A 27,520-nucleotide genomic window follows, 5' to 3' on the forward strand; every position below is an offset into this window, starting at 1 on the left:
TTAGGGAAGTGGGCTGATTAGTGGCAAATGGATTTCAATGGTCATGCATTTTAGAAAATCAAATTCTGAATGGTGGGGCACTGGCCATTGCTGTAGAACAGAGGGGCCAGGGAGCACGCGTGAGTATTTCACTGAAAGTGGGGTCGCAGGTAGACAGAGTGGTGAAGGCAGCCTTTGGCACACTGGCCATTATCTGAATATGGGAGCTGGGATGTCGTGGTGCAGTTGTGGAAGATGTTGGTGTACTGTGTACAGTTCTGGTTGCCCTGCTATGGGAGAGACAGGGTTAAACTGGAAAGACTGCAGACTAGACTGACGTGGATGTTATAGGGACAGGTTGGCCAGCCTGGGTCTTTATACCTTGGAAAGTCGGAGATCGATGAGCACTTAAAGTCCGGAGCAGCTTCAATAAGGTGTACGGTGTCAGTCTTTTCCCCGGGGTAGGGAGCAGAGGTTTCGGCTAAGAGGAGAGATTTAAAATGGACCCGAAGGCCAACCTTCTCACCTAGAGGGTGGGGAGTCCATGGAACGAGCTGCCAGAGGCAGGCACTGATACAACACAATCATTAGATAGCCACATGGAGGGGAGGTGGGGATGGGCCGAATGCAGGAAATTGTGCCCAGCTGGGAGGTTAGTAGCACCTGTTTGGGCCAGACAGCCTGCATCCTTGCAAATCTACAACACAGAATGAGAGGCGGGCGGCAATGCTGACAACACATTAATTCTGCTTTATTCTACGGATCACAGGCAGACACGCAATAGGTAACGGGGGGGGGTCTCCCTCTGTTCTCCCTCCACTCAGTAGGCACCCTGGTTCTGCCGGAAGGCCCCTCGGCCCGCGTATGACTGCTTGCCCTGGTATCCAATCCGTTGGTCTGTCGAGAGAGCGAGAGGGAGTAAAGAGAGTCAGAAAGGAAGGGAGGGTGAGGGGGAGGGGTTGGGGGGAAGGGACGGGGAGGGGGCGGGGAAAGGGACGGGGAGGGGGCGGGGAAAGGGACGGGGAGGGGTTGGGGGGAAGGGACGGGGAGGGGTTGGGGGAAGGGACGGGGAGGGGTTGGGGGAAGGGACGGGGAGGGGTTGGGGGGAAGAGGGGGAGGGGTTGGGGGAAGGGACGGGGAGGGTGAGGGGGAAGAGGGGGAGGGGTTGGGGGAAGGGACGGGGAGGGTGCGGGGAAAGGGACGGGGAGGGTGCGGGGAAAGGGACGGGGAGGGTGCGGGGGAAGAAGGGGAGGGGTTGGGGGGAAGGGACGGGGAGGGTGCGGGGAAAGGGACGGGGAGGGTGAGGGGGAAGAGGGGGAGGGGTTGGGGGGAAGGGACGGGGAGGGTGCGGGGGAAGGGACGGGGAGGGTGCGGGGAAAGGGACGGGGAGGGTGCGGGGAAAGGGACGGGGAGGGTGAGGGGGAAGAGGGGGAGGGGTTGGGGGGAAGAGGGGGAGGGGTTGGGGGGAAGAGGGGGAGGGGTTGGGGGGAAGGGACGGGGAGGGTGCGGGGAAAGGGACGGGGAGGGTGCGGGGAAAGGGACGGGGAGGGTGCGGGGAAAGGGACGGGGAGGGTGCGGGGAAAGGGACGGGGAGGGTGAGGGGGAAGTGGGGGCGGGCTGGGGGGGAAGGGACGGGGAGGGTGCGGGGAAAGGGACGGGGAGGGTGAGGGGGAAGAGGGGGAGGGGTTGGGGGAAGGGACGGGGAGGGTGCGGGGAAAGGGACGGGGAGGGTGCGGGGAAAGGGACGGGGAGGGTGCGGGGAAAGGGACGGGGAGGGTGCGGGGAAAGGGACGGGGAGGGTGCGGGGAAAGGGACGGGGAGGGTGCGGGGAAAGGGACGGGGAGGGTGCGGGGAAAGGGACGGGGAGGGTGCGGGGAAAGGGACGGGGAGGGTGCGGGGAAAGGGACGGGGAGGGTGCGGGGAAAGGGACGGGGAGGGTGCGGGGAAAGGGACGGGGAGGGTGCGGGGAAAGGGACGGGGAGGGTGCGGGGAAAGGGACGGGGAGGGTGAGGGGGAAGAGGGGGAGGGTGAGGGGGAAGAGGGGGAGGGGTTGGGGGGAAGGGACGGGGAGGGTGCGGGGAAAGGGACGGGGAGGGTGCGGGGAAAGGGACGGGGAGGGTGAGGGGGAAGAGGGGGAGGGGTTGGGGGGAAGGGACGGGGAGGGTGCGGGGAAAGGGACGGGGAGGGTGCGGGGGAAGAAGGGGAGGGGTTGGGGGGAAGGGACGGGGAGGGTGCGGGGAAAGGGACGGGGAGGGTGAGGGGGAAGAGGGGGAGGGGTTGGGGGAAGGGACGGGGAGGGTGCGGGGAAAGGGACGGGGAGGGTGCGGGGAAAGGGACGGGGAGGGTGCGGGGAAAGGGACGGGGAGGGTGCGGGGAAAGGGACGGGGAGGGTGCGGGGAAAGGGACGGGGAGGGTGCGGGGAAAGGGACGGGGAGGGTGCGGGGAAAGGAACGGGGAGGGTGCGGGGAAAGGAACGGGGAGGGTGCGGGGAAAGGAACGGGGAGGGTGCGGGGAAAGGGACGGGGAGGGTGCGGGGAAAGGGACGGGGAGGGTGCGGGGAAAGGGACGGGGAGGGTGCGGGGGAAGAAGGGGAGGGTGCGGGGGAAGAAGGGGAGGGGTTGGGGGGAAGGGACGGGGAGGGTGCGGGGAAAGGGACGGGGAGGGTGAGGGGGAAGAGGGGGAGGGGTTGGGGGGAAGGGACGGGGAGGGTGCGGGGAAAGGGACGGGGAGGGTGCGGGGAAAGGGACGGGGAGGGTGAGGGGGAAGAGGGGGAGGGGTTGGGGGGAAGGGACGGGGAGGGTGCGGGGAAAGGGACGGGGAGGGTGCGGGGAAAGGGACGGGGAGGGTACAGGGGAAGAAGGGGAGGGGTTGGGGGGAAGGGACGGGGAGGGTGCGGGGAAAGGGACGGGGAGGGTGAGGGGGAAGAGGTTGGGGGGAAGGGACGGGGAGGGTGCGGGGAAAGGGACGGGGAGGGTGAGGGGGAAGGGACGGGGAGGGTGAGGGGGAAGGGACGGGGAGGGTGCAGGGGTTAGGGAGGGGGAGGGTGCGGGGAAAGGGACGGGGAGGGGTTGGGGGAAAGGGACGGGGAGGGTGCGGGGGTTAGGGACGGGGAGGGTGCGGGGAAAGGGACGGGGAGGGGTTGGGGGAAAGGGACGGGGAGGGTGCGGGGAAAGGGACGGGGAGGGTGCGGGGAAAGGGACGGGGAGGGTGCGGGGAAAGGGACGGGGAGGGGTTGGGGGAAAGGGACGGGGAGGGTGCGGGGAAAGGGACGGGGAGGGTGCGGGGAAAGGGACGGGGAGGGTGCGGGGAAAGGGACGGGGAGGGTGCGGGGAAAGGGACGGGGAGGGTGCGGGGAAAGGGACGGGGAGGGTGCGGGGAAAGGGACGGGGAGGGTGCGGGGAAAGGGACGGGGAGGGTGCGGGGAAAGGGACGGGGAGGGTGCGGGGAAAGGGACGGGGAGGGTGCGGGGGTTAGGGACGGGGAGGGGGAGGGGGGGGAGGGGGAGGGGGAAGAGGGGGAGGGGTTGGGGGAAGGGACGGGGAAGGGACGGGGAGGGTGCGGGGGAAGGGACGGGGAGGGTGCGGGGGTTAGGGACGGGGAGGGTGAGGGGGAAGAGGGGGAGGGGTTGGGGGAAGGGACGGGGAGGGTGCGGGGGAAGGGACGGGGAGGGTGCGGGGGAAGGGACGGGGAGGGTGCGGGGAAAGGGACGGGGAGGGTGCGGGGAAAGGGACGGGGAGGGTGCGGGGGTTAGGGACGGGGAGGGGGAGGGGGAAGAGGGGGAGGGGTTGGGGGAAGGGACGGGGAGGGTGCGGGGGAAGGGACGGGGAGGGTGCGGGGGTTAGGGACGGGGAGGGTGAGGGGGAAGAGGGGGAGGGGTTGGGGGAAGGGACGGGGAGGGTGCGGGGGAAGGGACGGGGAGGGTGCGGGGGAAGGGACGGGGAGGGTGCGGGGAAAGGGACGGGGAGGGTGCGGGGAAAGGGACGGGGAGGGTGCGGGGAAAGGGACGGGGAGGGTGCGGGGTTAGGGACGGGGAGGGTGCGGGGTTAGGGACGGGGAGGGTGCGGGGGTTAGGGACGGGGAGGGTGCGGGGGTTAGGGACGGGGAGGGTGCGGGGGTTAGGGGGTTAGGGACGGGGAGGGTGCGGGGGTTAGGGGGTTAGGGACGGGGAGGGTGCGGGGGTTAGGGACGGGGAGGGTGCGGGGGTTAGGGACGGGGAGGGTGCGGGGGTTAGGGACGGGGAGGGTGCAGGGAAAGGGACGGGGAGGGTGCGGGGTTAGGGACGGGGAGGGTGCGGGGGTTAGGGACGGGGAGGGTGCGGGGGTTAGGGACGGGGAGGGTGCGGGGGTTAGGGGGTTAGGGACGGGGAGGGTGCGGGGGTTAGGGGGTTAGGGACGGGGAGGGTGCGGGGGTTAGGGACGGGGAGGGTGCGGGGGTTAGGGACGGGGAGGGTGCAGGGAAAGGGACGGGGAGGGTGCGGGGGAAAGGGACGGGGAGGGTGCGGGGGTTAGGCACGGGGAGGGTGCGGGGGTTAGGGACGGGAAGGGTGCGGGGGTTAGGGACGGGGAGGGTGCGGGGGTTAGGGACGGGGAGGGTGCGGGGGTTAGGGACGGGGAGGGTGCGGGGAAAGGGACGGGGAGGGTGCGGGGAAAGGGACGGGGAGGGTGCGGGGAAAGGGACGGGGAGGGTGCGGGGGTTAGGGACGGGGAGGGTGCGGGGGTTAGGGACGGGGAGGGTGCGGGGGTTAGAGACGAGGAGGGTGAGGGGGTTAGAGACGAGGAGGGTGAGGGGGTTAGAGACGAGGAGGGTGAGGGGGTTAGGGACAGGGAGGAGGTGGGGGAAGGGATGAGGAGGGGTGGGGGAAGGGACGGGGAGGAGGGTGTGGTGAGAGGGAATGAGGAAGGGATTTAGGGGGAGGGGAGAGAGTCAGCATCATTGACCACCAACCTCCCCATCTCTTCACATACTCCCTCCTCCACTGGCACCCCGTTGGATGCCAAACCCTCTGTAGTGAACCACCCTCGACTGGTCCGCTCCATAGGAACACCCCCCACCCCCCAGGAATGTCTCCTGATCAGGAATCCTGCCCTGGAACCCACCCCAAATGAGGCATCCCCCCCCAACCATCACCAAATGAGGAATTTCCCCCCAGACACCCTGGATGAGGAATTTCATGTTTAAGACATCCCACCTGGGAACAATCTGGACCGAGACATCCCACTCTGGGACGCCTCGACCCCACCCCAGACCCTTCTCCACTTACCGCGGCTGAAGTAACCCCCGTAGGAGCCCTGCTTGAGGTCGAAAACCCTCTCATTGTTCTCCACAAGGTTGCCCAGTTTTTCAGCTAGCTGGAGGGCCAGGTTCTGCAGGGAAGTGGGTTCTGTCCGATGCATCACAACCGTCTGTGTCGGCTGGTCCAGAGAGGCCTGGGGAAGGGGGGGGGGTCAGTATGAGGTACAACCCCCAGCCACCCACCCACCTCTCTGCCCAGCGCTCCCCCCATGGTGCTCTACCTCAGCCACCCTGGGGTGTAGACAGTGTGAAGTACACTCTGCCACACTTCCTCACCAACCTTCTGCTGTTGGGAGGGAAGGGGTTGCCAGTCTGAGGTATCACCAACACACCAACCCTCTGCCCCTCCTCTCCACCTCTCAGCTGTGTGCAGGAAGGTAGTGGAGGGGATTTACTCCAAAATACAGACCCCAGCCCTCATTGGTAGTCCCTCCCCGACCCCCTACACCTGCTTTCTCAGCCTCCCTCCATCCCTCTAACTACCCACCCCTCTTTCCTTAATCCCCCCACCCCTTCACCCTCCCTAATCTCCTCCACCCCTCCATCTCTCCTCAACCCCACCCCTCCACCCTCCCTCTCCTTAATTCCCTCCACCCCTCCTTCACCCTCCCTCTCCCCTCAAACCCCCACCCCTCCCTCTCTCAACACCCATCCCTCCTTCACCCTCCCTCTCCTCAATCCCCCACCCCTCCTTCACCCTCCCTTTCTCCTCAAACCCCCCACCCCTCCCTCTCTCAACCCTCTCCCTCACCATCAGCTCCTCGTTGATGATCATCTTGCTGATGATGCTGTGCACATTCTGAATCTCCAGCTGGAACATGTTGGCTAAAGTCTCCATACTGGGAGGGAGGAGGAGAATGGGGAGGAAGAACATGGGGTGGGGGAGAGTGTGGGGCAAGGAAGCATCAGGGGAGGGCACAGGAGCGGGGGGGGTAGGGAAAGTAAGTTGCATCATCACATTAAAAACTCATTTATCACAACCCTATGGAAATACGTCAGCTATCTGGTCAGGTCATACTGCACAGGGCACATCCAATATAATCAAAGATCCAACCTACCCCAGACATTCTCTCTTCTCCCCTCTCCCATCAGGCAGGAGATACAGAAAGCTGAAAGCATGAACCTCCAGGCTCAAGGACAGCTTCTAGACCACTGTTATTAGACCATTACAATAGGATGGACTCTTGGCCTCGCAGTCTACCTCATCGCGGCTCTTGTACGATCAGATAGATTCTTGGCCTCATGATCTACCTCATCACGGCTCTTGTACGATCAGGTAAATTCTTGGCCTCATGATCTACCTCATTGTGGCCTTGCACCTCACCGTCTGCCTGCACGGCAACTTTATTCTGCATTGTTATTGTTTTCCCTTGTTCTCCCTCAGTACAGTGCAATGATCTGATCTGTTTGAACAGTATGTAACAAGCTTTTCACTGTATCTCAGTACCTGTGACAACAATTAGCCAATTGCAACACTGTCTAACTTAGTCTCTGACTACTGCCGCGACATCGCCCTCAGCCAAACGTACGACCGCCCTCCTCTCTCTTTCCTGCGTCTCTATCCCAGCTGAACCACCCGTAGCCCGGACCATTGATCTGCCAGTCCAGTCCCTCCCTCAGCCACGGTTCCAGCAAGCCCCAAATATCCCAGTCCCGTGTAGCTGTCCTCACCCAGAAGATACAAACGCCTGAAAGCCTAAACCAGCAGGCTTCAGGACAGCTTCTGCCCTGCTGTTACCAGACTACTGAATGGTCCTCTGGTACGCTAAGAGGACGTCACACCTATCCTGATATGACCATGCCTGAAGTGCACTTTCTCGGTGGCTGTCATACTTTATTTTGTATTCTGTTATTGTCTGACCACTTCTTGAATCAACCGGCAAAGCCTCAGTACAGTAACACCGTGACTTCTCTGTTCTGTTCTGTACTGCCCTTGGAAATACAGACAATCTCCAGTCTGGGACCACAGTTTGAATGCAGAAACGTACCAAGCTGCAGAGAGCAGTGGTGATAGACACATCCCTCCCCACTACCATTCGTATCTGTGTAATGACCGGATCCGTATGAACAAGTTTCTCACCAAATCTCTGTATGATAAGCCAACCACAATAATTGTGTTCTTCCTTGTAAAGAATTGTCACGTTGATGTATTTGCTGTGAGTGCTGTGTATCTGATGCTGAGAGTCTGAGATGTTGCTGCAGATACGTTTTTCACTGTACCTCCCACACGGACCACCCCACAGTTCCAGAGTTCTCACCTGATGCAGTCATAAACACTGCTGTACGTGAAGAGGTAAGTACGGAGCGACTCCTCCTGAATCTTCCTGTGGCAGAAAACAGACAGACACAGTCTCATCAGGTCCCAGGACAGAGACAGGCAGGGGTCTAATCCCATTCTCACAGTCCCACCAGGTCCCGGGACAGAGACAGGCAGGGGTCTAATCCCATTCTCAGAGTCCCACCAGGTCCCGGGACAGAGACAGGCAGGGGTCTAATCCCATTCTCAGAGTCCCACCAGGTCCCGGGACAGAGACAGGCAGGGGTCTAATCCCATTCTCAGAGTCCCACCAGGTCCCGGGACAGAGACAGGCAGACCCCCAGACGGGGCGGGGGGGGGGGGGGGGAGAGAAAGTGTCAGTGTTGCCTGGGAATCAGGCTCTGTACCTGACTAGCATTTCCCGGACTTTGTCAGCTGCTGGAAAGAGATCCCAGACTTTGGCGTTCATCTTCTCGTTGATGATAAAGTTCTTGCAGGTTTTCCAGTCGCCCATCTTCATGGCCTTGGAGGCAGCCACCACGTGTTCTCGCATACTCTCGGGGGGACCTGCAGGGCCACAGCCAGGGTCACTGGGCAGGCAAACGAATGGGGGGGGGCGGGTGGAGGAGGGAGGGATCAGTGGGAGGTGTAACAAATGGGTGGAGGAGGGGAGGGAAGAGGGAAGAGGGAAGAGGGAAGAGGGAAGAGGGAAGAGGGAAGAGGGAGAGGGAGAGGGAGAGGGAGAGGGAGAGGGAGAGGGAGAGGGAGAGGGAGAGGGAGAGGGAGAGGGAGAGGGAGAGGGAGAGGGAGAGGGAGAGGGAGAGGGAGAGGGAGAGGGAGAGGGAGAGGGAGAGGGAGAGGGAGAGGGAGAGGGAGAGGGAGAGGGAGAGGGAGAGGGAGAGGGAGAGGGAGAGGGAGAGGGAGAGGGAGAGGGAGAGGGAGAGGGAGAGGGAGAGGGAGAGGGAGAGGGAGAGGGAGAGGAGGGGAGGGGAGGGGAGGGGAGGAGAGGGAGAGGGAGAGGGAGAGGGAGAGGGAGAGGGAGAGGGAGAGGGAGAGGGAGAGGGAGAGGGAGAGGGAGAGGGAGAGGGAGAGGGAGAGGGAGAGGGAGAGGGAGAGGGAGAGGGAGAGGGAGAGGGAGAGGGGGGGAGGGGAGGGGAGGGAGAGGGAGAGGGAGAGGGAGAGGGAGAGGGAGAGGGAGAGGGAGAGGGAGAGGGAGAGGGAGAGGGAGAGGGAGAGGGAGAGGGAGAGGGAGAGGGAGAGGGAGAGGGAGAGGGAGAGGGAGAGGGAGAGGGAGAGGGAGAGTAGGGGAGGGAGAGTAGGGGAGGGAGAGTAGGGGAGGGAGAGTAGGGGAGGGAGAGTAGGGGAGGGAGAGTAGGGGAGGGGAGGGAGAGGGAGAGTAGGGGAGGGGAGGGAGAGGGAGAGGGAGAGGGAGAGTGGGGAGGGGAGGGAGAGGGAGAGTAGGGGAGGGGAGGGAGAGGGAGAGTAGGGGAGGGAGAGGGAGAGTAGGGGAGGGGAACTGGAACGGAAGGAGGGGTTAGGGAGTAGGGAAGATGACGGGAGAGGGAGAGTAGGGCAGCGAATGGGAACGGAGAGAAGAGGAAGAAGTGGGGTGGGAGGTGAAGGAGGGATTAACATGGAGGAGCACGGTGTCTGTAGGGTGGGGAGGGGAAGGATGAAGGGATGGAGTGAGTTTCTCGTCCACCCTCAGCCGGTAGTGGACCGTCTCTGGGTGGAAAGGACAGGGATGGAAGAGGAGGGGGAGGGTAGTTACTCACCCAGGAGGGGCTGCCTCTCGCCCACCCTCAGCTGGTGGTGGAACTGCTTGCTGATCATGCGGCGGCGGGCATCGAACTCGTGGCCGGCCATGTAGGGGATCTCGAGGAGCATGGCAGACACCAGGTAGACGCACTCAAGCAGCTCCAGGTTGATGTGCATGTGGAAGGGGATCTGGCGGCGCTTCTCGATCTTCTCCTGTTCCTGGTTTCGCTCCTGCATGTTGCGCATCAGCAGGCCCTGGCCCAGCAGCTCCTTGGCCCGGCCACTTGACTGGATGTCCAGCAGCGCGTTGTGAGCATCCTTGATCATCCCCTGGCGGAAGGCACAGATCCCCAACTGTACCATCGTCCGGTTGTACAGGATCTAGGGCGAGGAGAAACCATCCCATCACACACTCCCGGGGTCAGACACAGAGTGAATCTCCCTCCACACTGTCCCATCACACACTCCAGGGGTCAGACACAGAGTGAATCTCCCTCCACACCGTCCCATCACACACTCCAGGGGTCAGACACAGAGTGAATCTCCCTCCACACCGTTCCATCACACACTCCCGGGGTCAGACACAGAGTGAATCTCCCTCTACACCGTCCCATCACACACTCCCGGAGTCAGACACAGAGTGAAACTCCCTCCACACCGTCCCATCACACACTCCCGGGGTCAGACACAGAGTGAAGATCCCTCCACACCGTCCCATCACACACTCCCGGGGTCAGACACAGAGTGAATCTCCCTCCACACCGTCCCATCACACACTCCCGGGGTCAGACACAGAGTGAATCTCCCTCCACACCGTCCCATCACACACTCCAGGGGTCAGACACAGAGTGAATCTCCCTCCACACCGTCCCATCACACACTCCAGGGGTCAGACACAGAGTGAATCTCCCTTCACACTGTCCCATCACACACTCCAGGGGTCAGACACAGAGTGAATCTCCCTCCACACCGTCCCATCACACACTCCCGGGGTCAGACACAGAGTGAATCTCCCTCCACACCGTCCCATCACACACTCCAGGGGTCAGACACTGAGTGAATCTCCCTCCACACCGTCCCATCACACACTCCCGGGGTCAGACACAGAGTGAAGCTCCCTCCACACCGTCCCATCACACAGTCCCGGGGTCAGACACAGAGTGAAATTCCCTCCACACCGTCCCATCACACACTCCCGGGGTCAGACACAGAGTGAATCTCCCTCCACACCGTCCCATCACACACTCCAGGGGTCAGACACAGAGTGAATCTCCCTCCACACCGTCCCATCACACACTCCCGGGGTCAGACACAGAGTGAATCTCCCTCCACACCGTCCCATCACACACTCCCGGGGTCAGACACAGAGTGAATCTCCCTCCACACCGTCCCATCACACACTCCAGGGGTCAGACACTGAGTGAATCTCCCTCCACACCGTCCCATCACACACTCCCGGGGTCAGACACAGAGTGAAGCTCCCTCCACACCGTCCCATCACACAGTCCCGGGGTCAGACACAGAGTGAAATTCCCTCCACACCGTCCCATCACACACTCCCGGGGTCAGACACAGAGTGAATCTCCCTCCACACCGTCCCATCACACACTCCCGGGGTCAGACACAGAGTGAATCTCCCTCCACACCGTCCCATCACACACTCCCGGGGTCAGACACAGAGAGAAACTCCCTCCACACCGTCCCATCACACACTCCCGGGGTCAGACACAGAGTGAATCTCCCTCCACACCGTCCCATCACACACTCCCGGGGTCAGACACAGAGAGAAGGTCCCTCTACACCGTCCCATCACACACTCCCGGGGTCAGACACAGAGTGAATCTCCCTCTACACCATCCCATCACACACTCCCGGGGTCAGACACAGAGAGAAGGTCCCTCTACACCACAGCACAGTGCAGACCCTATTAAATTTCTTCCCTCTCACCTTAGATCTGTGGCCTCCAGTTCTTGATTCCCCAACCCTGCAGAAAACGACTGACACATTCACTGTCTGTGCCCCTCGTAGTTTTATTCACCTCTGTAAGTTATCTCAATCTCTGAGAAATAAAGTCCCAGCCTGCCCAACCTCTCTCCTTCGAGTGTCGTAAATCGCCTCTGCACTCCTTCCAGCTCAACGACATCTTTTCTGTAGCAGGGCGACCACAGTGTGCCGAACACTTCTACCCGTGACTCCACTTTCAGGGAACCGCAGACTGGTAACCCCAGGTCCCTCTGGGCTCCTGTCCCACCCACGGTGCCCACATGTTCTCAGGTCAGGCAGAGTGACACATCTTTCTCCCACCCCTCCCATGAGGGCGAGACCCAGGTGACTCAATCTCTCCTCACCGGTTAATCCTGTCAACTTCAAAATCTACCTGGTGAACCTTCTCTGAGGTATGTCCATTGCCGGCAGCTGCCTCCCTCCCCACCGGACTGAGGTGTACCACCCTTCCTGAGGTCCCAGCAAAATCACAGACCACTTTTATTCTCAGATGCTCAACGGCAGGTCGGTTCTGGTTGCCAGGATGTGGACGTTTCAGAGGGGGTACAGAGGAGGATGCTGCCTGGTTTGCAGAGCCTGTCTCATGAGGATAGGGTGGGCAAGCTAGCGGCTTTCTCTCTGGAGCAGAGGAGGATGAGAGGTGATGTGATAGAGGTGTATAAAGTAAGAGACAGCCCAAGACTTTTCCCCAGTGCAACAATGGCTAATTCCAGAGGACGGACAGACACACACACACACACACAGTGCCAGAGGCCAGCACAGAGCCCATATTCCTGGAGAGGCAACGGAAGCCACTCACCTGTACCGGGGGGTCGGCGTGCTGGATGTTGTCCTGCAGGTGAGACATGAGCATGAGGTCACGGGCCTGGAACCAGCGGTTGTGCAGGGCATGGTGATAGATGTGACACAGGATGGCACAGGTGCGGATACGGTCCGTCCGGTCCTTTGAGTAGATGAACTTGCAGAGACGGTCCATCAGCACAGCACTGTCCTCCCCTTCGCTCTCCGCCTGGTCCTGCTCTGACTGCAGGAGGGGTAGAGTGTCAGTGAGTGTCACACTCCTCCTCTCCCTACTCCCCTCACCTCTCTCCCCTTCCTGTTCCACCCTCCACCTCGCTCTCTCTGCCTGGTCCTGCTCTGACTGAGGGAGGGGAACATGCTCCCCACTCCATTCCCTGTCTCTCTCCCCCCCACCCCCTGTCTCTTTCCCAGCCCCTGCTCTCTATCTAGAGGATGAGAAGGGGAGAAGGGGGTTCCAGTGAGGGGGCAACCACCCCCCTATCCCCCTCATGGCTTTCCCACTCCTGCTATTCCTCTCATTGCATCCCTCACCCTCTTCTCTGCACCCACGCCCCTCCAATTTCCCTCCCTCTCAGACCATCCGCCACCCTCTCTCCCCGCTCACTGCCCCTCTCCCCATCTCCCCCTTTCACTCTCCCACCCTCTTTCCCTGCCCTCCCATTACCTGTCTCCTCCCGTCATCATCCCCCCCTCCACCCCACTCTCTGTGGGAGTTGCGGTAGAGGTCAAAGTCAAGGTCCATTGGCAGCGTGTAGTCAACCTAGACAAGCGGAGCCCGCAAACTGAGAGCTTTTCTAGAATGGTCTGTGAAGAACTTTACACAGAGATGTGGAAGATGTGAAAGGTCATGGACAAATGCTTTACTAACTTCAAAATACCATGGGTGGGTTGTCAACTCGTAGTTTCTATTGATTTTTATCACCCTAATTGTGAATGGTGATTGATCAGGCAAGTCAGTAATTGAAACCTATATAGTTTATCAAGTGGTCAATATTGGTAACTTCTCTGTAAAGACGACATTCCTCTGCTCGAGCTGCAGAACAGTGGTGGGTGACAGACGCATTCTGTTCCCCTCATGCACAAGTAAAATAACGTATGTCTGCAGAATGAGTGTGTGTTAATTGGCAATGACAAACTGTCTCTCTTTCCTCTCCCAGCCCATCTCCCACTTCTCCCTACCCTCTCGTCCTGCCACTCCTCCCCCCCTCACCTTGGACTGGTCGGAGGGAGCCTGCAGCCTCTGGTGAGCCTTATAGTCGAACTTGTAGTAGGTGTGCATGATCCGCCGCAGGTAGGCCCGGCAGATCTCGTCAGTGCTGCCCTTCCGCTCCAGGTACTCCTGCAGACGCTGCACAATGTGGCAGACCCGCCACTCGTCCTTCAGATTCTCCACGTACTCTGCACCGGGGGGGGGGAGAGCGGGAGGGGGAGGGGGAGAGGGGGGAGGGGGAGAGCGGGAGGGGAGGGAGAGAGGGGGAGGGGGAGAGAAGGAGGGGAGGGAGAGCGGGAGGGGGAATAGGGAAAAGGTGGGGATGGGAAGAAATTGGTGGGGAGGGTTACATCCACCCTCACGGTGAGCAACAATGCCCTCCTCACTCCCACTACACCCTTTGTCCTCACACCCTCCACCCCATCCCCTCCTCGTCCCCAATCGGTCTCCACCTCCACTTCCCCCCCATGCTTCCCCTCCATTTTTCCCCAGGGTGGGGGTGGTAGCAGCTTACCCTGTGAGTGGGGGTCGGTGTTCTGCATGATTTTGGTAAACTCCTCGTCCATCCGCTCGACCAGTGTCAAGATGCAGCCCCGCACGCGGTACGGCTGTGTGAGAGCAGGAGAGAGTCAGCATAGAGAGCGCCAGAGGAGAGAGGAGCGGAAGGAAAAGTGGAGGGAGGGAGGGACAGAGGAAGGAGGTGAGAGAGGGAGGGACAGAGTTATGAGGTGGGGAGGGAGTAGAAATGGGTGAGGGAGGGATAAGGGAGGGAGGGAGGAGCTGAGGGAGGGAGGGACAGAGGAAGGAGGTGAGGTAGGAAGGGAGGAGGAGGAGGGGGAGGGAGGAGGTGAGTGAGTGAGTGCGACGAGGAGGTGACAGAGGGTTCGACAATGTTGTTACCAGCTCAGGATTGCTCAGGTTCTCCGATTCCTCCCCAATGTTCTCCCCGATGAAGATGTTCGGACTCTCGAAGAGGATGTCGAGGAGATTGTCCACACAGCCCAGGCACTTCCTCCACATATCTTGCTGCAGGGGAACAGAGGCAGAAAGAGTTCACTGAGTGTGTGATGGGACGGTGTGGAGGGAGATTCACTGAGGCTGACCCCGGGAGTGTGTGATGGGACGGTGTGGAGGGAGTTTCACTCTGTGTCTGACCCCGGGAGTGTGTGATGGGACGGTGTGGAGGGAGATTCACTCTGTGTCTGACCCCGGGAGTGTGTGATGGGACGGTGTGGAGGGAGATTCACTCTGTGTCTGACCCCGGGAGTGTGTGATGGGACGGTGTGGAGGGAGATTCACCCTGTGTCTGACCCCGGGAGTGTGTGATGGGACGGTGTGGAGGGAGATTCACTCTGTGTCTGACCCCGGGAGTGTGTGATGGGACGGTGTGGAGGGAGATTCACTCTGTGTCTGACCCCGGGAGTGTGTGATGGGACGGTGTGGAGGGAGATTCACTCTGTGTCTGACCCCAGGAGTGTGTGATGGGACGGTCTGGAGGGAGATTCACTGTGTCTGACCCCAGGAGTGTGTGATGGGACGGTCTGGAGGGAGCTTCACTCTGTGTCTAACTCCAGGAGTGTGCGATGGGACGGTGTGGAGGGAGCTTCATTGTGTGTCTGACCCCGGGAATGTGTGATGGGACGGTGTGGAGGGAGATTCACTCTGTGTCTGACCCCGGGAGTGTGTGATGGGACGGTGCGGAGGGAGTTTCACTCTGTGTCTGACCCCGGGAGTGTGTGATGGGACGGTGTGGAGGGAGATTCACTGTGTCTGACCCCGGGAGTGTGTGATGGGACGGTGTGGAGGGAGTTTCACTCTGTGTCTGACCCCGGGAGTGTGTGATGGGACGGTGCGGAGGGAGTTTCACTCTGTGTCTGACCCCGGGAGTGTGTGATGGGACGGTGTGGAGGGAGATTCACTGTGTCTGACCCCGGGAGTGTGTGATGGGACGGTGTGGAGGGAGATTCACTGTGTCTGACCCCGGGAATGTGTGATGGGACGGTGTGGAGGGAGTTTCACTCTGTGTCTGACCCCGGGAGTGTGTGATGGGACGGTGCGGAGGGAGTTTCACTCTGTGTCTGACCCCGGGAGTGTGTGATGGGACGGTGTGGAGGGAGATTCACTGTGTCTGACCCCGGGAGTGTGTGATGGGACGGTGTGGAGGGAGATTCACTGTGTCTTACCCTGGGTGTGTGGTGGGTTGGTCTGGATGGAGATTCTAGGACTTACCTTCATGCAGGAAGCGAGGTTGGGGTTGTAGTCGTACAGAGAAGCCACGATGTTGAACTTGATCTTCAAAATGATGCCATCACCAAGCTCATGTGCGGTGGCGATGGTACACAATTCTGTCAGCATCTCAATCTGGGCAGCCCTGCAGGGAAAGTCATGGGGAAGGGCAGGGAGGGGGGGGAGGGAGAGCGGGCGATGGGGGGAGAGGGAGAGCGGGCGATGGGGGGAGAGGGAGAGCGGGCGATGGGGGGAGAGGGAGAGCGGGCGATGGGGGGAGAGGGAGAGCGGGCGATGGGGGGAGAGGGAGAGCGGGCGATGGGGGGAGAGGGAGAGCGGGCGATGGGGGGAGAGAGAGAGCGGGCGATGGGGGGAGAGAGAGAGCGGGCGATGGGGGAGGAGAGGTAGGCGATGGGGGGAGAGGAGAGTGGGTGGAGGGAGCAGGACGGCAATAAGAACGTTCACCAGTCAAGTGCAGCTCCTAATCACCCAGGAACTCGATCGGCAGCCATGGCTGCCTCCCTCCCTCCCTCCGTCCTCCAGTCCACTCGACAACACGCCCAATCCTGACCCCCTTTGCCCCTGAAAGACAAGGGAAAGTGCTCCCACCGCTATCCATTGGCATTCTCCCCCGCATGATGAACCACCGTCTGCTCACCCTTGCTGAACACCCCACCATCCCCCCCCCATGCCATTCTGGAGACTCTTCACCAGAACGGGGCCATGGCGGAGGGTGTGATTCACCGACACCCCCCCCCCCCCGCCAAACCCTCCAGGGGGACTGCAGGTCAGTATCATCCCCAATCAACCATCACCATCTTGGGTTTCAGCAAATTCCGCAGGTCTCCACTGACCCTCACTAACTCAGTCCAGATGTACCAAAGCTTGGACCAGCAACTACTCTGCCCAAGACCGCAAGAAACTGCAGAGCTGAGAGCACAGTTCAAGCAACCCCCCCCCCCAAAAGTCAACACTTCCTACTGCCTTGTGAAAGCAGGCAGCATAATCACAGACCCCACCCACCTCGGACCCCCACCCGCCCCCGGCGTTCCAACAGACCCCCGCCCGCCCCCGGCGTTCCCTCAGACCCCCGCCCGCCCCCGGCGTTCCCTCAGAGCCCTGCCCGCCCCCCCGGCATTCCCTCGGATCCCCACCCGCCCCCGGCGTTCTGACGGACCCCTGCCCGCCCCCGGCGATCCCATTGACGCCCGCCCCCGGGCGTTCCCTCTGACCCCCGCCTGCCCCCCCCCGGCGTTCCCTCGGACCCCCGCCCACCCTCGGTGCTTTAACTGGTTCCATCACCATGGCAATCTGAACAGACAGGGAAGAAAAAGAGCAGAGTAGCGGACTCAGCCCAATAATCACAGGCACTTCCCTCCCCAACATCAGTTGTATCTATAAGACAGGCTGCCTCAAGAAGGCAATGTCTCCCATCAGAGATCTCCAGCATCGGGCCATGCCTTCCTCCCGCACCTCCCATCGGGCCGCGCCCTCTTCCCACAGCTCCCATCGGGCGGGAGGTACAGAAGCCTGACGTCCCACACCACCAGGTTCAGGAACAGCGACTTCCCTTCAACCGTTCGGTTCTTGAACCAACAGCACAATCCAAGTCACTGTCCCCGAACGGAAACACCCTGACCACTTTGCACTCTAATAGAATTCCATCTCTGTTCCAACTGTGCTGTTTCTTGTAAAAACTTGGGTACAACTGATGTTAAACTGATGCTTTGAAGCAGTGAGTGTTGAGTATCTGATGCTGTGTGCCTGTGACACAGCTGAAAGGACATTTCTCACTGCACAATGTCTCTCTCCCTCCATTGTCTGCACACCCACGTGTCCCTCCAACATTGTCTCTATCGTACCTGTTCCCACCACCACCCTCAGCAGCACGTTCCAGACACCCTCCACTCCGTGTCAAAAACCTGCCCCGCTTATCTCCTTTCAATTTACCCCCCTCAGCGTAAACACATCCCATTATCAGACGTTTCCACTGGGCTACAGATACTCTATCAGCCTGTCCCTAAATGTCGATCACGTTTCCCTTCATCATTCGTTACTCCGGTTTGTCCCACCTCCCCACCGAGCTCCCACTGGTGAACCTCTCCAAAGCCCCCACACCCTTTCTGTAATGAGGCCAGCAGAATCCAATTCAATAGCCCTAGTGCGGTCTGACCAGAGTTTTACACGGCTGCAACGCAACTCCAAAACTCTTGTACACAAAAGCCCAACCAATTAAGGCAAGCGTGCCGTACGCCTTCTTTACCACCCCGTCCACTTGTGTGGTGACAAGGTGTCGTGTCAGAGGCTGCGCAGGGACTGAGGTGCCCTTACCTGTCAGTTCCCTTCTTCCCTCGGGCCTGGAGAATCTCGTTCAGCTTCTTCAGGACCACCGAGTGATTGATCTCAGTCCCCTTGGCAAACATCTTGGGCTTCTCCTGAACGCAGAACAATAACAGTAGACCCATGGCAGAGAGTGGGGACGCAGGGGAAGGGAGGGAACAGAGCATGCGAGGTGACCATTCAGGGGAGGGGGGCGAAAGCAGGGGGTTAAAGGAGGGGACAGGGTTGAGGAGGAGGCGGCGCAGTTTAGGTGGGGCAGGGGTGAGGGAGAAGGGGCGAGGAGAGGAACAGACATTTTGCTCATGTTTCAAGTCGTGCTCTCTGAAGAGAGAGAGGGCAGGGTGACTGGGGGAATGGGCGGGGGTTACGGGGAGAGAACAGGGAGGGACAGACTATGGGGATTTGAGCAGCAGAAAGCAGGGAGGGAAAGGGGAGAGGGTGGAGGTGACACGAGGGGGAACGAGGAGGTGGGGGGAGATGAGGAGGTCGGGGGGTGGGGCGAGGAGGTCGGTGGGGGACGAGGGGACACAGAGAGGGAAAGCGCGGGTGGGGAGGGGAGAAGCTGTGGTACGTACCGACACCATGGGAGCCCCTCCTTTCACCGGTTTCCACTCGCCGCCCTCATCTCCCTCCTCCTCGCCCTCTTCTGCCTTCCTCTTGTCCTTGCGCTCCAGTCGTTTCTTCAGCTTGTCGTCCCGTTTCTTGTCGGCAGCCCTCTTCTCCTCCTCTGTCGGCTGCCTGCAGGGAGCATCGTTGGGGGAACATTGGCTCTTGTAACCAACCCCCCCCACAGCCCTCCCCCCCAGAAAGCCCCCTCCCCATCAGGTGAACTCCCTGATCGACCCTCCGCACCAGATCTGCCCCTCATCACTCTGACCCCCCCCAACCTGCAACACCATCTGTCCCCCTCCACCATAACCCCCGCAATCTGCCCCTCCCCACCCTGTGACCCTGCCAAATCAGCCCCTCCCCACACTGAACCCCTCCCTCCAGCCCTTACTCACTTCTTGAGAAACTTGTGGGCGAGGGAGATGTATTTGCTGTCATCATCATCTGATTCAGAGTCCGAATCATCGGAGGGGGACCCCCAATCTTCATCATCGTCGTCATCCTCATCTTCCTCATCATCCTGGGGGGGGGGAAGATGGGTTGGCGAAGAGTCAGTCTAAACCTAACAAACCTGAGAACGCGAGGGGGAACGAAGGGGATCCGAAAGTTGTGTTGCAGCTTTGTAAAACTCTGATCAGGCCTCATCTGGAATATTACATTCAGGTCTGGGTGCCTCATTACAGGAAGGGTGTGGGGGCTTTGGAGAGGGTGTGGAGGTTTTGAAGAGGGCGCAGAAGAGGCTCACCAGGATGCTGCCTGGATTAGAGGGTACCAGCTGTAAGGACAAACGCAGGTTGTTCTCTGGAAGGGTAGAGGCTGAGGGGAGATCTGATAGAGGTTTACAAGGTTACAAGAGGCACAGATAAAGCAAACATCCAGTATCTTTATCTCCAGTGTGGAAATCTCCGATATCAGAGGGCTTGCACTTGAGGTGAGCGGGGGTAAGTTCGAAGGAGATGTGCAGAGCGAGTTGTTTGGTTTTACAGAGGGCGGTGGTTGCCTGATATGTGCTGCTGGAGGTGATGGTAGAGACAGATACGACAGTGACTGGGGTGTTTGAAGAAGCTGTTAGCCAGAGACATGGATGGACAGGGAATGGAGGGAGATGGACACTGTGTAGGCAGAAGGGATTTGGTGTCAATAGCAGTCGGTTCAGGACAACATCATGTGCCAAAGGCCTGTTGCTGTATTCTAATGTTCAGTGTTTTAAGAGTAGGGACATCACGTTGGGGTCGTTCAAGATGTTAGTGAGGCCGCACTTGGAGTACTGTGTACAGTTTTAGTCACCCTGTGGAGAGAGTGCAGAGGAGATTTACGAGGATGTGGTCACAACTCGAGGGACAGGGTTATGGAGAGGAGTTGGGCAGGTTGGGAGTGTAAAAGGCTGAGGGCTGACCTCACAGAGCTGTATAAAACCACGAGAAGCACAGACGGGGTAAATTCTTCCTCAGGGCTGGGGAATCAAGAACTGGAGGGCACAGGTTTAAGGTTACAGAGGAGAGATTTAATAGAGACCTGAGGGGCAACTTTTTCCACCCAGAAAGTGGTCTGTTCTGGGAAGGTACATTTACAACATTGAAAAGCCACTCGGGTAGATGGGGAGAAATGGTTGAGAGGGATACGGACCAAACACAAGTAAGTGGGACCGACTCGGATGGGATCTGTGTTGGCACAGACCAGGCTCCATGTTGTGTGACTCTGACATTACCCCCGTTCTCAGAGGAATGCCGGGGGGGGGGCACAGAGGAGAGGGGGAAGGGGGCAACTGTCAGAAGGCATTCCGGAGATAAAATCCAAAGGTGAACTCTGACCTCCTGGGCCTTGGCCTTCTTGGGCTCTGGGACAGCCTCCATTTTCTTCTTCAGGAAGACGGCAGCTGTCATCTCATCTTCGTCCTCCTCTTCCTCTGAGGATTCTGTAGGGGTGGGAAGGAGATGAAGGGGAGGGAGAGGGAGAGGGAGAGATAAAGGAGGAAGGGGAATTGAATGTATGACTTTTCCAGTTTCACACCATAGTCGGGGCATGTTCGATATTGGGTGAAGGAGGTCAGGCCGCGGGGCAAGGGGCGGGCGGGGCACAGAGGCGGCAGGGGGGATGGGGAGGGGAGACCCCAGTGAGAGAAGGGAATGTGGGTGAGGGATATGGTGGGAGTGGGAAGGAGTTCTGACCTTCATCCTCCTCCGCTTCTTCCTCTTCCTCTGCAGACTTTTCCGGGTTCTAGAACGAGAAAGGAACATCAGAGATGGGGTGGAGGAGGATGTTCTCTCCTCTCTGAATACTAGCCATCCCCGCCCCATGGCAGAGATGCCCCACAGTGTGGGGCAGAGTTCTCCTCTTGTTAAACAGCACTGAGAGCCCTGTGCAGGGCTCTCCTCCCGTCAGACTGCACTGAGACCTGTCAGGCATTCGGGGTGCCCTGAGCGGGATTCCCCCCTACCTCTCTGTAGGCGATGAGCTCCTGTTCGAAGTCCCGGTTGTACTTCCGGATCTTCTGCCTCATGGTGGCCAAGGCCTTGGAGTTATTCTTGTTCATCTTCTTCCTGCCTTCCCGATCCTCCCACACCTGTCAGAACCAGAATCAGGTTTATTATCACCCGCAGGTGTCCTGAAATTTGTAAACCTAGCAGCAGCAGTTCAATACAATACCTAACATAGACGAGAAAAAACACAAAATAAAGTAAACCAATTACAGTATACACATATTGAATAGATTAAAACTCCTGCAAAAACACAAATAATATACATACATATTTAAAAAGTGAAGTACTGTGCACGGGTTCAATGTCCATTCAGGAATCGGATGGCAGAGGGGAAGAAGCTGTTCCTGAATCACTGAGTGTGTGCCTTCAGGCTTCTGTAGCTCCTACCTTATGGTAACAGTGAGAAAAGGGCATGTCCTGGGTGCTGGAGGTCCTTAATAATGGACGCTGTCTTTCTGAGACACCGCTCCCTAAAGATGTCCAGGGTACTTTGTAGGCTGGTGCCCAAGATGGAGCTGACTAGATCTACAACCCTCTGCAGCTTCTTTCGGTCCTGTGCAGCAGCCCCTCCATACCAGACAGTGATGCAGCCTGTCAGAATGCTCTCCACGGTACAGCTATAGAAGTTTTTGAGTGTATTTGTTGACATGCCAAATCGCTTCAAACTCCTAATGAAGTATAGTCGCTGTCTTGCCTTCTTTATAACTTCATCGATATGTTGGGACCAGGTCAGATCCTCAGAGATCTTGTCACCCAGGAACTTGAAACTGCTCACTCTCTCCACTTCTGATCCCTCTGTGAGGATGGGTATGTGTTCCTCCGTCTTACCCTTCCTGAAGTCCACAATCAGCTCTTTCGACTTTCTGACGTTGAGTGCAGGGTTGTTTCTGTGACACCACTCCACTAGTTGGCATATCTCACTCCTCTACGCCCTCTCGTCACCACCTGAGATTCTACCAACAATGGTTGTATCATCAGCAAATGTATAGATGGTATTTGAGCTCAGCATAGCCACACAGTCATGGGTATAGAGAGAATAGAGCAGTGGGCTAAGCACACACCTCTGAGGCGCACCAGTGTTGATTGTCAGCAAGGAGGAGATATTATCACCAATCCACACAGATTGTGGTCTTCCGGCTATGAAGTCGAGGATCCAGTTGCAGAGGGAGGTACAGAGGCTCAGGTTCTGTAACATCTCAATCAGGATTGTGGGAATGATGGTATTAAATGCTGAGCTATAGTCGATGAACAGCATCCTGACGTAGGAGTTTGTGTTGTCCGGGTGGTCTAAGGCTGTGTGGAGAGCCATTGAGGTTGCGTCTGCCATTGACCTGTTGTAGTGATAGGCAAATTGCAATGAGTCCAGGTCCTTGCTGAGGCAGGAGTTCAGTCTAGTCATGACCAAACTCTCAAAGCATTTCATCACTGTACATGCTACACTGATTGGCCTAGTCTCAAATAATGAGGCAGCCTACAGAGAAGTCATCACCTTGACACAGTGGTGTCAAGAAAACAGCCTCTCCCTCAATGTCACAAAAACAAAGGAGCTGTGGACTACAGGAGGAATAGAGACAGGCTCACCCCTATTGGCATCAATGGATCTGGGGTTCAGAGGGTGAACAGCTTTAAGTTCCTCGGCATAAACATCACCCAGGATCTCACTTTGAAATGAAAATATTTATTTGTTTCCATTGAGAGCTCTGGCACCCGAGGAGGGCAACAAAAGGGAATGAGGGAAGAGTCAGGAGGTTGCAGAGGGCTGCGGCAGGTGCTTGAGGGGGAGGGGAGCAAGGGGGCCTCACCTCATTCACCATGTCCTCTAGATCGACCAGGATACGGATGTAGAACTTGGGAATGCCCTCCTTGTCTACGATGCTCTTGGACTTCAGGTAAGCTTTGCCCAGACTCTCAAACTCCTCCAGGCACTTGGCCATGTCCCGGATTTTCATTGCATTGCGGATGGTCTTGATGATGTTCATCAGCTCATCGAACCTTATGCATGGAGGGAGGGAGATGGACAGGTGAGATAGGGAGGCAAGAGGATGAGGAAGAGGGAGCAGGGAGAGAGGGGAGGAGAGGGAGGCAGGGGATGTGTAAAGAGGAAGGGATATGTAGAGTGGGGGAGAAGAGGGTGGCGGGGTAGGGAGAGGGTGGGGGGACTGGGAAGGTGTGGCGGAGGGAGGGGTGACAGAGGCAGGGAGAGGTTAGGAGGGGAGAGGGTGGGGGGACTGGGAAGGTGAGGAGGGGAGAGGGTGACAGAGGCAGGGAGAGGTGAGGAGGGGAGAGGGTGGGGGGGTAGGGAGAGGGTGGGGGGACTGGGAAGGTGTGACGGAGGGAGGGGTGACAGAGGCAGGGAGAGGTGAGGAGGGGAGAGGGTGGGGGGACTGGGAAGGTGTGGCAGAGGGAGGGGTGACAGAGGCAGGGAGAGGTGAGGAGGGGAGAGGGTGGGGGGGTAGGGAGAGGGTGGGGGGACTGGGAAGGTGTGGTGGAGGGAGGGGTGACAGAGGCAGGGAGAGGTAAGGAGGGGAGAGGGTGGGGGGACTGGGAAGGTGTGGTGGAGGGAGGGGTGACAGAGGCAGGGAGAGGTGAGGAGGGGAGAGTGTGGGGGGACTGGGAAGGTGTGGCGGAGGGAGAGGTGACAAGGGGAGAGGGTGGGGGGACTTGGAAGGTGTGGTGGAGGGAGGGGTGACAGAGGCAGGGAGAGGTGAGGAGGGGAGGGTGCGATGGAAACGGGAAGGCTATCACGGTCACTCACCTCTTGTCTTTGGCGCTCCGCACCACTCTTTTGGCATCTTCTTCTTCATCGCTGACCAACAATGGCCTGGAGGGGAAAGGAAGGCGAAGAGACAGCTCAGAACTTCAGCAGCTGATAGACCTTGCCCACCCACTCTTCCTTCTCCTTGGGACTGCTGAGTTCAAGAGAGGACAGAGCTACGGGTATGAACATCACCAATTGCCTGTCCTGGCGCAAGCACCCATGTGACAGACAAGGAAACTCACAGCAGTGCCTCTACTTCCTCAGACGACTCTGTGGCAGCGTTGATGCCATTACAGCTCAGAGCCGCAGAGCTCAGAGTTCGGGGCCGCCCGTCAGGTGTCAGAGTTCGGGGCCGCCCGTCAGGTGTCAGAGTTCGGGGCCGCCCGTCAGGTGTCAGAGTTCGGGCCGCCCGTCAGGTGTCAGAGTTCGGGGCCGCCCGTCAGGTGTCAGAGTTCGGGGCCGCCCGTCAGGTGTCAGAGTTCGGGGCCGCCCGTCAGGTGTCAGAGTTCGGGGCCGCCCGTCAGGTGTCAGAGTTCGGGGCCGCCCGTCAGGTGTCAGAGTTCGGGGCCGCCCGTCAGGTGTCAGAGTTCGGGGCCGCCCGTCAGGTGTCAGAGTTCGGGCCGCCCGTCAGGTGTCAGAGTTCGGGGCCGCCCGTCAGGTGTTTGAACGTACTTGCCGTGACTGCGAGGGTTTCCTCCCGCAATCGAAAGACGTACCAGTTAGAAGATTAATGAATTGTTCAGTGATTATGTCCACAACCAGCTCCTTTGTTTTTGCTGAGTGTAAGGGCTTGTTCCAGGATGTACATTTAAAACAATAGATTTGACACGCCACCCCCCCCCCCACCCCATTGACACTTGCAGATACACCAGAGTGTCCTGTCTGGATGCATCATCACCACTCGTACGGCAGCTGCTCTGCCCGTGTCAAGAAACCACAGAGTTGTGGACACGGTTCAGCACATCACAGAATCTACCCGACTCTGTCTAACTTCCTGCTGCCTCGGTAAAGCAGCCAGCATCATCACAGACCCTTGCCACCCCGGACCGGGCATTCAGTCCTCTCCCCTCCCATAGCCTGCAAGCAAGTTCCGCCAGGCTCAAGGACAGCTTCTACTCCCGAGCACAATAAACTCACTTGCCCTCGCACCTTATTGTCTCTCTGTGCTGCCCTTTCTCCGTAGCTGCTGCACTCTATTCTGCATTCTGTTACTGCTCTACCTCAGTGCACAGGTTAACCGTCTGACCTGTGTGAACTGCATGTGAGACAAGCTCTTCACTGCACCCCAGTACCTGTGACAACGACAAACCAATCTGTTTTGGGAGACTCGACCTGTCCCCAACAAAGCCCGCTGCTGTGTGCGATGAAGACAGGTATGTCACACACACACGCCTCCCTCAGCAACTTGTCGACTGCTGCAGCCACTTTCAGGCTGGTGTGAGCGCAACATTTCACAGCACCAGTCACTAGGGTTCTGTTCCCTCCGGTACCTGCAAGGAGCTCCGAATCCTGTCCGTGACCCCGGTATCTGTACAGAGCTCCAAATCCTCTCCCTGACTCCGGTATCTGTACAGAGCTCCGAATCCTCTCCCTGACTCTGGTATCTGCAAGGAGCTCGGGAATCCTCTCCCTGACTCCGGTATCTGCAAGGAGCTCGGGAGTCCTCTCCGGTACCCTCCCACTCCACATCACAAAGCTGTACGGTTCTGGGCGTGCTACAGTGGGGCTGGAAGTTTGGCGGCCCTGCAGGCTTCACCCAGCAGCCGCAGAGTGTTTTACTGTATATCGTGTGGACAGCATACAGAACAAATAAAACTAATCTATCTTTTCCAGACGGGAATGGTCAAGTCCGTCTCCCTGCCCTCACCCGCTGGCCAACCTGATGCATGTTCCAACCCCATTCCCAGGGATAAGGGAGGGGCGGGCGATGACAATGGCTCTCCCCACCCCCAACCTCCAAACCCCACTCCACTCACTTACTGTCGAGAGAAGCCTCCTGCCCCTGCCTTGGGTAGCACCTCCTCCCCAGAGGATGAGGATTCAGATTCACTGTCCGAGCCAGTGGCAAAGAATCGAGACATGGTGGCACCTGTGGGAAGAGAGGAGCGGGAAATGAACCCCAGTCCTGAAGCATCCACAACCTCCCCTGTTCCCTGAGACCTGCCTCCATGCTGATCCTCCCACCAGCCTGACCTTCATCCTCCACCCAAACCCCCCTCTCCTCCCACCTCCACTGCTTCCCCCATTTCTCCTATGACCTGGTCCCCAGAGAGCCCCCTCATCAATCTTCCCCACCCCCCCTGTTCCACACAGGCCCTTCTCCACTCCAGCCTGACCTTCTCCTTCCTGCTCCCCCCACTCAGCTCCAACCCCATCCTGTTTCCCACAGCCCTTCTCCCTCTAACCTCCCCTACCCCTCCTCCTCAGTCTCTCTCCCTCACTATATCCTCCTCCTCCTCCCACACCTCTTTCAACCTCTCGTACTCCCTCTCCCTCATCTGCCCACCCTCTTCCCCTCGCTCCCTTCCCTTTCCTTACCCCACCCACCCCAACCTTCCTTCCCTCTCCCTAACCCTCCTCCTTCCCTCTCCCTCCCCAACCCTCCTCCTTCCCTCTCCCTACCCCCTCCCCAAGTCTCCATCCCGCCCTAACCTTCCTTCCCTCTCCTAACCCCTACCCGCTCCCTGACCCTCCTTCCCTCTCCCTACCCCTACCCCCTCAACCCTCCTTCCCTCTCCCTCCCTAACCCTCCTCCTTCCCTCTCCTCACCCCTCCTTCCCTTTCCCTCCCTCTCCTCCCTACCTGTCCCTCTCCCTCCTTCCCTCTCCCTACACCTACCCCCTCCCAAACCCTCCTTCCTTCTCCCTCCCCTCCTCCCTCCCTCTCCCTACTCCTACCCTCTCCCCGACCCTCCTTCCTTCTCTCTCCCCTCCTCCCTCCCTCTCCCTACTCCTACCCCCTCCCCAACCCTCTTTCCTTTTCCCTCCCCTCCTCCCTCCCTACTCCTACCCCCTCCTCAACCCTCCATTCCTCTCCCTACCCCTCTCCAACCCTCCTTCCTTCTCCCTCCCTACTCCGAACCCCTCCCCAACTCTCCATCCCTCTCCCTACTCCCTCCCCAACCCTCCATCCCTCTCCCTACCCCCTCCCCAACCCTCCATCCCTCTCCCTACCCAACCCTCCATCCCTCTCCCTACTCCCTCCCCAACCCTCCATCCCTCTCCCTACTCCCTCCCCAACCCTCCATCCCTCTCCCTACCCCCTCCCCAACCTCCCTCCATCCCTTTACCTTCCCCTCCCCCAACCCTACTTCCGTCTCCCTCCCCTCCTTCCATCTCTCCCTACCCCGTTTGTTGTCCTCCACCACCCGCTCACGACCCACCTCCGTCCGCACGTCACTTTCTTTCCCTCACTATCTTCCTTTCTCCAAGTTATCCCCCCACAACCTCACCGTTTTCCTCACGCTGCCGGAGCCGTCTTGCTGGAAATGACGTACTGGGACCGGAAATCGTAACTCCTAGTCGCCATCTTTGTGATGGGCGCGCGCGAACAGCGAGCTGCGGGATGTTCAACGCCATCTTTTATGCAGGCGGCAGCGGGAACCGGGATCACCCCGCCCCCCAAAAACTATTGAAACCAATCTTTATCAGTGCAAACTGTTATACTTTGCATTGCTCAACGAACCTGACCCTTAACCTTTAACCCTGAGTCCCCGAACACTCATCCTGCAGCAACCAACCTTGAACTCCATATTCTATGGGGTGGGAGAACCGGGGGGGGGGGGTAAGAGAGCGTCAGAGAATGGG

The 27,520-nt window shown here is 59.1% G+C and overlaps 1 protein-coding gene across 1 annotated transcript; it reads right to left on the reverse strand.

Moving 5' to 3' along the window:
* Window positions 1-696: 696 nt before the first annotated feature.
* On the reverse strand, window positions 697-27,210 carry eif3c (eukaryotic translation initiation factor 3, subunit C). Its single transcript, XM_063063026.1, has 21 exons — window positions 27,166-27,210; window positions 25,695-25,803; window positions 23,712-23,777; window positions 22,759-22,948; window positions 20,914-21,039; window positions 20,645-20,693; window positions 20,288-20,391; window positions 18,872-18,996; window positions 18,443-18,605; window positions 17,859-17,962; window positions 15,531-15,672; window positions 14,202-14,327; window positions 13,816-13,909; window positions 13,302-13,489; window positions 12,090-12,314; window positions 9,304-9,667; window positions 7,936-8,095; window positions 7,530-7,595; window positions 6,023-6,110; window positions 5,240-5,405; window positions 697-876 (listed from the first exon to the last, which is right to left on the reverse strand). The coding sequence occupies exons 2-21, from the start codon at window positions 25,793-25,795 to the stop codon at window positions 800-802; spliced, it is 2,724 nt and encodes a 907-aa protein (XP_062919096.1). The 5' UTR covers window positions 25,796-25,803; window positions 27,166-27,210; the 3' UTR covers window positions 697-799.
* Window positions 27,211-27,520: the final 310 nt, after the last annotated feature.

This window comes from Mobula hypostoma, chromosome 11 (assembly GCF_963921235.1).
Source record: "Mobula hypostoma chromosome 11, sMobHyp1.1, whole genome shotgun sequence".
Lineage (NCBI taxonomy): Eukaryota > Metazoa > Chordata > Chondrichthyes > Myliobatiformes > Myliobatidae > Mobula > Mobula hypostoma.